The sequence below is a fragment of the Verticillium alfalfae genome, genomic scaffold (assembly GCF_000150825.1).
Source record: "Verticillium alfalfae VaMs.102 supercont1.7 genomic scaffold, whole genome shotgun sequence".
NCBI classification, from domain to species: Eukaryota; Fungi; Ascomycota; class Sordariomycetes; order Glomerellales; family Plectosphaerellaceae; genus Verticillium; species Verticillium alfalfae.
This window is the reverse complement of record NW_003315032.1, coordinates 1269708-1278722: the sequence shown is the minus strand read 5'-3', so window position 1 is coordinate 1278722 and position 9015 is coordinate 1269708. Positions and strand designations below refer to the sequence as shown.

General features: G+C 55.7%; 4 protein-coding genes across 4 annotated transcripts in view; all 4 read right to left on the bottom strand.

Annotated features, from left to right (window-relative positions):
- The window catches only part of VDBG_06223 (predicted protein), a gene marked incomplete at both ends in the record, with an annotated part of 611 nt that extends 255 nt beyond the window's left edge, over positions 1–356 (bottom strand). The window contains one exon of the mRNA XM_003003735.1: positions 95–356. Within this exon, the coding sequence (XP_003003781.1) occupies positions 95–356 (262 nt within the window). The remainder of the gene's footprint in view (positions 1–94) is intronic.
- Positions 357–2310: 1954 nt separating this feature from the next.
- Positions 2311–3351, bottom strand: VDBG_06222 (conserved hypothetical protein; the record flags this gene model as incomplete). The annotated part of the gene is made up of 1 exon (XM_003003734.1): positions 2311–3351. The coding sequence occupies one exon, from the start codon at positions 3349–3351 to the stop codon at positions 2311–2313; it is 1041 nt and encodes a 346-aa protein (XP_003003780.1).
- A 1316-nt stretch (positions 3352–4667) lies between these two features.
- On the bottom strand, positions 4668–6189 carry VDBG_06221 (predicted protein; the record flags this gene model as incomplete). Its single annotated transcript, XM_003003733.1, has 3 exons — positions 4668–4682; positions 5123–5963; positions 6020–6189. 3 exons carry the CDS (start codon positions 6187–6189, stop codon positions 4668–4670), a joined length of 1026 nt encoding a protein of 341 aa, XP_003003779.1.
- A 937-nt stretch (positions 6190–7126) lies between these two features.
- On the bottom strand, positions 7127–8683 carry VDBG_06220 (glycosyl hydrolase family 43 protein; the record flags this gene model as incomplete). Its single annotated transcript, XM_003003732.1, has 5 exons — positions 7127–7783; positions 7836–8000; positions 8050–8437; positions 8497–8540; positions 8591–8683. The coding sequence occupies 5 exons, from the start codon at positions 8681–8683 to the stop codon at positions 7127–7129; spliced, it is 1347 nt and encodes a 448-aa protein (XP_003003778.1).
- Positions 8684–9015: the final 332 nt, after the last annotated feature.

The window sequence follows — 9015 nt, the reverse complement described above, 5'->3', positions numbered from 1 at the left end:
TTTCCCCCTTGTAGCCCCCCTTGTAGCCGTAGGCCTTGTTAGTTAGTCGTTAGCCGTTAGCGGCCGTTCCAATTCGGTGCCCGCAGTCGTGCACCTGGCAAGTAGGTGTTACGTGTAGGTGACCGGTCCCCTTCTTCTTGTAGCTGTAGTCGTAGTCGTTGCAGCGCTTGCGGGCCCCGGTCGTGGTGCGCGTCGTGGTGCACTCCCTTCCTGCAGTGGTCGCGGTGGTGGTTCCCAGTTCGCCCCCGGGGCGCGGCCTCGCGGGCCTCGACGGGGGCGATTTGCGCGTCGGCCGGGGCTGGCGCGGCCAGCGTGGCCGTCACGGCCGTGAGCAGGAGGGCGGCGGAGAACTTCATGGTGATGGAGGCTGAGACTAAGGTAGGTGACGAGGATAATGGTGCTGAGCGAGTGTGTGAGGAGAGAAGATGGAGTGAAGTGATGGAGCTGGAGTCGAGTGAATGGGCTTGGAGGACGACCTCTTATACTTGGATGTGATGCTGAAGAACAGCTTGAGAAATAACGATGGCTGTTAGTCACTTTGGTGTCATTCCTCTCTGGTACAAGGACGGGTTCATTCTGCGATGCTTCACTGGAGCCATGGGATGCCTTCGCGAGACCTCAGATCTTGACGCTACACCGTCGGACTAGAGCACTGGACTCAACTCTGTTGACCTGCTCGCGGCCACCTTTGTTATCTCTTGTTCGAGGACGCTTATCTAGCGCCGGTCCACGAAATTTGAGCTGGCGAGATCATGAGCCGGGAGGTCTGCGTGGTTGCTGGCTAAGAAAATCTCGTGCTGTCGCGAATCACATGGTGCTTGGTACTCCTGAGCAACCCACAGCTGATAACACCAGGACACATCTGCTCAAGTGCCGAACTAAGGACATGTAGTGCTCACGATGGTCGAAAGGAACTCATGGCTTGATTCGGTCCTTCTGCCCCTAGTCTCCAGCTCAGACACGGCGAAAATAAAGATGAAGACAACCTTGTGCATGCTACCTGGTAGGTGGTTGGCGCCTATCTCAGTTGCTCCGAGATCGACATGCTACGCACTAATCAGTAGCTGCTGTACATCAACACACGCTCTCGTTAACGCTGGGCGGAGCTCGAGAGGTGCGCCGCACAGATGAGAGGCGTTGCTTGCGATCCAGAATCTCCTAATTGCGTTGTACGGACGCAGGGCCCAGTAGGAGGTTTTCAATCGCCTAGTATGTCGGACCCAGTCCAAGCTGTTTGGCTAGGCTTCCCAGACCTGGGTCACGCTTGGAAGAAGCAGGGTCATCACTTGGGTCCATCAAGATTATGGGGCCTGCTTGTAGAATATTCTCGTTGGTTGCCTGTCAGCCGCTATGTAGCTTTTTCAAGGCCCGGCAGCCATATGTTCAAGCCTGAATTGCCAATACTATGCATGATGCGCAAAAAGCCTGCCGTTGTATATAACATTTCAAGAGTTCATTACTTGGATCCGGCAACTGAAGAATCCGACAATGATGTGCATATTGGAAGGCCCACCGACTGAGGAATACCATAGTAAAAGTAACCATGGTACGTCTCTTAAGATGAACTCGTAAATGATCCAGCTTTCTGCCGACCCGACTGGGCGGCGCAAAGTATCACCTAGCGCAGCCCCTGTCATCCAGTAGGCCGTGCCTGCAAGCCATCTGCTTACACAAAGTAACCTCAATGTCGATGACGGCGCGACTGAAAAAGGTTTGCCTGTAAGATTAGCGACGCGGCTGGGTTGGACGCCCGATAGCAGATGATGCCGATCCGGACCATGTCAGCAAAGTACATCGGGGACTTTTGTCCATCGCCATCTTGTCCCATATGGAAATACTTCAACAAACTATGGCAACATCCGTGTCTGTGCACATAGTCAGATGACGACCCTATGAACACAAGTATTAGGTCGGTTTTATCGGCTGCAAGGCAAGGCGAAGGGATGGGAAGAACATTTAGCTCAGACACAGGATTGAAGCCATGAGAGGCATTAAGGTTCACTCAATATTGCGTTAGGAGGCGCGGTAAGGCTGGCCAGCTGTGATTGAGGCCCGAACATGGACTCCGGGGCGGGATCACGACATTGCTGTGACTGGACAAGAAGACTCGATGGAACCCGGAAAAACTGAGTGGACTGTTCGTGGCAATCAAGGGATAAAGTTTTCGAAAAGCAGCCATTGTACTAGGATGTGATCATACGAGTACATGACCAAATTCTTTCCAAGAAAAGGAACAAGAAAGTATTGTACAAACCCCCTTGTCCGCTTGAAGAGCCTAATGCAACACCAACTCCAGAGCATTACCAACCCTCAGAACCGCCGCCTCTGCCTCGACCGCCTCTCCCGCTCAAACAGCCCCATGGCCGTCATGACAGCCATGATGGCCCACCTCTCCCCAAGAAGCCCCGTCAACCCCGTCCCCAAAAAGGCAAACCGCAGCGCCTTGCTCATGCTGTATCCCATCTCGCTCCACACAGCAACTACCTCGGCGCCGTCGCTCCCACGGTGGGCCCCCGCCGCCAAGCCGGCGCGCCTCCACTGCTGGTCAGCGCCGGGAGGAGGCCCGCCAGCCATCCTGACGAGCTTCCAGCCGTAGCCCCTGCCGCCAAGGCTCGCGACGGCGTCGCCCCGGCTACGACGCCACTGGAACTCTTCGAGGGGCCAGCGTCCCGATGAGCCCGGGGGGCGGGACACTGAGGTGCCGACGTCGATGGTGAAGGAGTAGCCACCGTGGGCGAAGCCGGTAATGGGGTCGAGAGACAGAGTCGAGGGAACGCCGGGAACGGGTGACGGTGGCAGAGTTACGACGATCCCGAGGGAGAAGGGGGCGAAGTCGAGGGTTGCGAGAGGGGGGTGGCGTTCTGTTGGGCCAGAGTGGAGGATGAGAGAGGCGTCGCCGGCGAAGCCTGAGTAGGCGCGCAGGGCGTAGATGGGCTGGGCCTGGTTTTCCGCGAGAATCATGGTACGGCTGAACCCTTGGAGATAGACATTGAAGGCTGGGGGGAACTGGCGGGGTATGGGTGGCGGTCCGACATTGGTGTTGCCAGGATATGATGATGAGGGACGATTTGGTTGGGGTGTTCTCGCCGGCCTTTGAGCCTGAGCAGCTTGACCTGGATACGGGGAGAGATGGCTGGAGCTCCGGGGTCGACGCGAGGGAAGCTGTGGGCCTGAGCTTTGGCTGGGGCTCGGGTTCAGTAGATCTGGATTATGCGATGAATGAGGTCGCGGCAGGCCCTGTGTTGCGAGACCTGGTCGAGGCGAGTTGGGTGGTGCAACCTCCTCGTATGGTGGTGGGGGATCATCCTCGGGGTTGTTGTTGTTACTATCGGGAGGTCGAAGATGATCCATTAAGGTGATATGAACTGTTCTTGCGCAGCCGATAGAGACAGTGACGATACAACGACGATGATTATCGTGGCACGTAACCTGTTACCCCTGGCGAGCCGTGTCTTCCGTGACTTGGCCGCGTCACGGATGACATGATGTCATTGTTGCTCGGCGCAGTTTGTGAGACAAGGATCGGATAAATGCATATGTGTTTGATTTCCTTCTTCAATTCTTTTCGTTTCCTTGTCGTTAAGGATGTCCTTTAGATTGTCTTAATCCTTCGCAATGTCTTCGTCTCATGACAAGAGTAGGCTGAGCATGACGCCTAATGAGACAGCCAGAAGCAGTGCCTTTGTTGGCAACGCAGTGCTCGCGCCAGCTTCTTCAAACAGGTACCTCTCGATCTCATATGCTTGGCTCCATATTTCCAAGCTGTCGGATGAACCCTCCTTTTTAATGATGGCCTGAAGTCGGTAATCCCTCCAGGCATCGTCACCAGTGCGCCGACTTTCATTCCTGATGACACTGAGAAAACTGGTGTTTTCCTGGGACGGATCCCAACTCCACGAATGATTGCCAAAGCCATAGGTGAGATTGTAGACAATGGGCTGGTGGAGAGTACAATCTTTTGAAGAATCTAGCGCGAGAAAGCCGAGATCCAAAAGCTGGTAACGTGCAGGTAATGGTGAAAGCAGGCCTGTTGACCACTCAATCTGGATGGTGGAAGAGAGATTAAGCTTTTGCATTAGGGATGGGCCTGCGAAGAACACAGCTTGAGCCGCCAATGCCAGTGAAAGGGCCAAATGTGAGGGTTACCAGTTTATGCATCATAGCAACGGTACAGGTGGGAGGCATGCGAGCCGCTCGGCTCTTGTAGACTCTTAAGCAAGGGCGTTCTGAAGAGCAGACACGCCGTGCTACCGGGACTGAGAGAAGTGCGCAGGGCTTTATATTCCACCACAGGTTGGCATACTTGGGTTCCCTGACCGTTTAGGTCTCACCGAAGGAGTACGATTCCACGATGGTCGTCCACAGGAAGTGGCGCAGTTGCACACCTGCAAGTCATCGACCAGTTTGTGTTACGAACACACTGTCGCTTTCCTCAAGGATCCACAGAATTTCAACCAGACTTGGAGGGTAGTGGTGCGCATGATGTTTCCTATCCTACAGCAGCATCGGAGAAACAGGCCAGTCGCTTATCCAATCTGGTGAGGAGCAATACAACACATGCCCTTCAAACTGCTTACCTCGGTCCTAACTCAAGGTGGGTAGGCAAAGGACCTTCTTTACATATTTTCTACCATTTACACAGGAGTGTGTATCCAAGAGCAATGTCTTCAAGGCCAGCAACCCTATTCAATAATCAGCTACAAGTCTAGTCTAAGACACTGCCAAGAGTATCGATATTGTCAATGTCAGAATGATAGGTACGGTGTATTTTCACTCAGTTCAAAGATATTCACGACCCTTCTCGGTCATTCCTTCGGTAAGGCAAGGCTCTGGTGCCCTTGATTCGATCTTTGCCGTGCATATTGCAGTCTGATAGCTTCTTGACCAGCGCCGAAAGCTGCTCTCCCTCTTTACTATCAGAACACGTAGCCAGATTCACCTCTCCAACTGCATATCCAATCCATTGAGCCCCAAGGGCACAGTTCGGTGTCTTCGGTATGAAATGTTGGCATTGTTCAATCATATCATTTTTCTAGCGATTAAAAAAAGCTAACAAAGCCAGCGCCGTTTCAGTCATCAATGCAAGCCATCCCAACATCCCTTCAGGCAGCAACCTGCTCACTCTCCCAAGCAGGCCAGGCGCCCCATAAACGGCGCCAGCGCCGGAACAGCTGGAAATGACCTGTGAATTCTTCTCGGCGTTGGGGCCCGCGATCTCGTTCCCGGCAGGGTCATAGATGTACGACAGGAGGCTGCCGGGCCCGCCATAGTTGATCCACAGCAGGCGGAAAGGGACGGGCGCCGACGTGTCGGTGACGGTGAGCTTGTAGGCGCGGTAGACGCGCTCCTCCTCCTGGCGCGTGAGGACAGCGGTGTCGTAGGTGAAGCCCGAGATGGCGTTGGCGCCGACCCAGACAAAGACGGAGTTGTCGATGTATGGGATCACGATGGTGTAGTCGCCCGTCGTGGCGGGGTTGATGTAGCCGCGGTGATCGATGATGGTGTGGGAGAGCTGGGTCTCGGGGCCGCCCACGACGTCGGGGCCGTAGGCTGGCGCCACGAGGGGCAGCTGCCAGTCGCCGTAGACGGGGCCGATCTTAGGCGAGACGCCGGTGAAGTCGGGGACGACACCCTGGATGAGGTTGGCGATCACCGGTGTGTAGATGGTCTCCTCTTCAACGCGCAGTCTCTCGATGAGAGGGTCGTCGTACTCTGGGGTGTAAACGGCGTACTCGAGACCCTGGGTGCAAATCGGACCGGCCACAGTTTCGGTCGGGGTTGCGGCGGTCACAGTGACGGTAGTCGGAACGTAACCATCAAAGCACTGGCAAGCATTCCAGTAGGAGGTGAGGTCGGGGCAGCTGCTGGCGTAGGCGGGCTTCTCGCCGGTTAAAGTAGGAGGCTCGGCGCGAGCGCCATGGACGTTACGGTTGTAGACAACGGCAGCCGTGACAGTGGCCGTCCTAAAGGGGTTGTTAGTCAACAGAACGGTGTCTAGTATTGGGCACGGAAGTCTCACGCTGGAGTAACCGTCGTGGTGGACGTCAGGAAAGCCCTGCACAAAGCCTGGCGGTCCTCAAGAGAGGGCGACTTCCTCGCCGTGCCGATGACTTGACGACCGCAGTTGTTGTTGCAAGGACCAGCAACGGCCAAGCCGACGAGGCCGAAAGCAGCAATGAAGGACTTCATGTTTGAAAAAGATGTGCTTGAGAGTGAAAAAGGGAATTCGATGCCAGCGGAGAAGTCTATGTTGATGGAGATGTTTCTGTTCATGCCAGAGGGCCATGACACATGAGCATCTTATACTCCATTTGAACTCGTTTCTGTGATAGCATCCAGCCCTTTGGCCGCCCCTTACGGAAACCCCGAGTTCGCTTGCACCATGGTGAAAAAACATTCGCTTCTCGTAAATCTCACGATACACCAGCGAAATCTGCCCTGACGCATCGGAATCGTCGGCCTCTCGCTTGTCGTCAGCTGGGCTCTAGCAGCGTCCACTTGCCCGCGATGCCATTCCCGTGCACTTGGCATTCAATAGCATCTCAGCCCTCGTTTTGCTTTCCCCCCTGTCACCACCCAACCGCGGGGAGAAAGGCTGCCTCGCAACGTGGACCCCTGGAACAGCACCCCAGACCCTGAGGAACCCCTGGAGAGACAACCCCAATATGGATCGGCCTGGACTGGCGGTCGGGACAGGGAGGGCTAACAGCGGTCGGCCCCTGGCGTCCCGACTCCGCGAATAGCCACGCTACAGAGCCCAATGTCCTCAAGGTGGCCGTCTTCCCAGGGCTTAGCGCACCTTTCGATCAGCTACTGGGGCGGCGCATCTAGGCCTGGTTCCTGACAGCGTTGACATGAGGGGCTTGTGAGACATGGCTGGGTTCTTCACTGCGGGTAATCTGTCAAAATAGGCGCTTCACGTGTCGGGATGTCCACACCGTTGCGACGCTGCGAAATCATCATCCTTGTTCATTCGTTTCTTCTCCTTTGGTCTGTGGAGTAGCTGAGAGGACAGCCAGTCCTAGCTCGACGCAGGACTCAATAGCATCGCCTACGACAAAACGTGCACGCACGCGCACTGGTGGGTGCTACGATGCCGACCTAACCCCTAAAACATCCCATCACCTCAATTCGGCACAATCAGCTGGTCGACGTCGGGTCCCCACTCGCCAGCAGAAACGACAACAACGTTGGCGCCCTCCTTGAGCTCGACGTTGACGGCGCTGCTGCCCGTCTCGGTCGAGTGGTGCCTCGTCGAGATAAAGGCAATGGCCTGAGAAACTCCATTGACCGAAACCTCAGCATGCCGGGGCGCGACGTCGCCGTTCTTGTACTTGATCGTAAGCGTCTTCTCGCCGGCAGAGGCGCTCTGCACGTTCTGGAACGTGACCTTGCCGCCCGTGTCGCCGCCGATATACCCCGCGGCCTCACCACCGGTGCATTCGGAGCAGGACACGACTCTCGCGCCGTTGGCCAGTTCTGCATCCTCGCCTTCGAGGTCCGTCTTGCCAGCGCGAACCGACCAGGTCCCGGTAGAGACGTCGGGCGACCAGCTGTCGTACCAGTCCAGCTTGACATCAGTGCCGGAGATTTTGAGAGGAAGCCAGATATAGGTGCTGGCGGCGAGGTTTGATGAAACCCAACGGTCTCCGATGTAAATGGCATCGCCATTACCAAGAGGCTGGATGTAGCTGACCTGGCTGCGGTACGTCTTGGATCCCACAGGGGCAAACTCGGTCCATTCCGACCAGGGACCAGAAAGTGAAGTTGCAAAGCTGTACACCTTGAGGATTGTCAGCGCAGTCGTATGGGCGGATGAAGATGCCGAGACTCACGTTGTCATTCGGGTTCCAGCCGGTCAGATGGGAACCAAAGATGAAATAGTGTCCGTTCTTCTTGAGCATAGCAGGCGATTCCGCAAAATAGGCCCACTCAAACGTGACTTCAGTCACGTTGAGGTAGTCTTCTGTCAGGGCAATGATGCGAGTGCCGAACTCACGCTGTCTTGATGTGAGACGTTGCAACAACGCAGGCAAGGGAGCAACTTACGTCCTCAGTGAGCAGGTATCCCTTTCCATCATCATCCTTGAACAGCCCCATGTCACGGCTCTGGAAGCCAAGAGGTCTGAAGCTGTCGATGTACTCGTACTTTCCGCAGACGGTGTCGCCAGTCGCGACACCAACACGCGCATCCTTGTAGTCGGGGCTGTCAATGTGCAAGTACAGCACGTACTTATTGGTAGCATCGTTGAAGATGACCTTAGGCCGCTCGACGATGCGCTGGGGTCCGAGGTCGCCGGCCTCCGTGGTCCGAGAGAGCAGAGCGCCTTCGTACGACCACTCGACCAGATCCTTAGACGAGTAGCAGTTGACATTTTGGAAGTAGGTCCCGTCTGTCTTGTCCTCGCCAATCATGTAGTATGTCCCTTCGACCTCACTGCCACTTGGTTAGTTCCGCCATCAACTTGGGAGGATCCGGCACCGAGAACAACTGACATCAATCCATGTCCGTGCGCCTGGACATGCTCTCCGGTATTTGTCTACATGATTTCAGCAAGCTGCTTGGTTGTCATACTCGATAGACACGTACGGCAGTCCATGTGGCTCCAGGGATGATGTCGAGAGCAGCCTCGACAACTCCCACGGCAAGGGCCGTGATGGCGTATGTCGCGAGGGACTTCATAGTGTATCAAGGACAGCTGAGCGGTAGTGCTTGAGTGGGAAGATGCTCAAAGGAATGCGAGCTGGCTGAATCGCTGTTTATAAATTGCCCGGCACATTTCACATCGGACCAAATTCAGACGCAACTTCGAGCTCAGGACTCGACGCGCTCCAATGAGCAAGCCAGTCGGCTGAGGGGACGACAACTGCACGTGAGGTCATCACCGGAACATGTTGAGGCGCCCGGGGAAGCCGGCACTGGCCAGGAACCCAACATGATGGAGGGGCGTCGTCGATCGTGACTCGACTTGGTTGTTGACCCCTCACCTACGGTCGTATTACCTCCAACGGCGC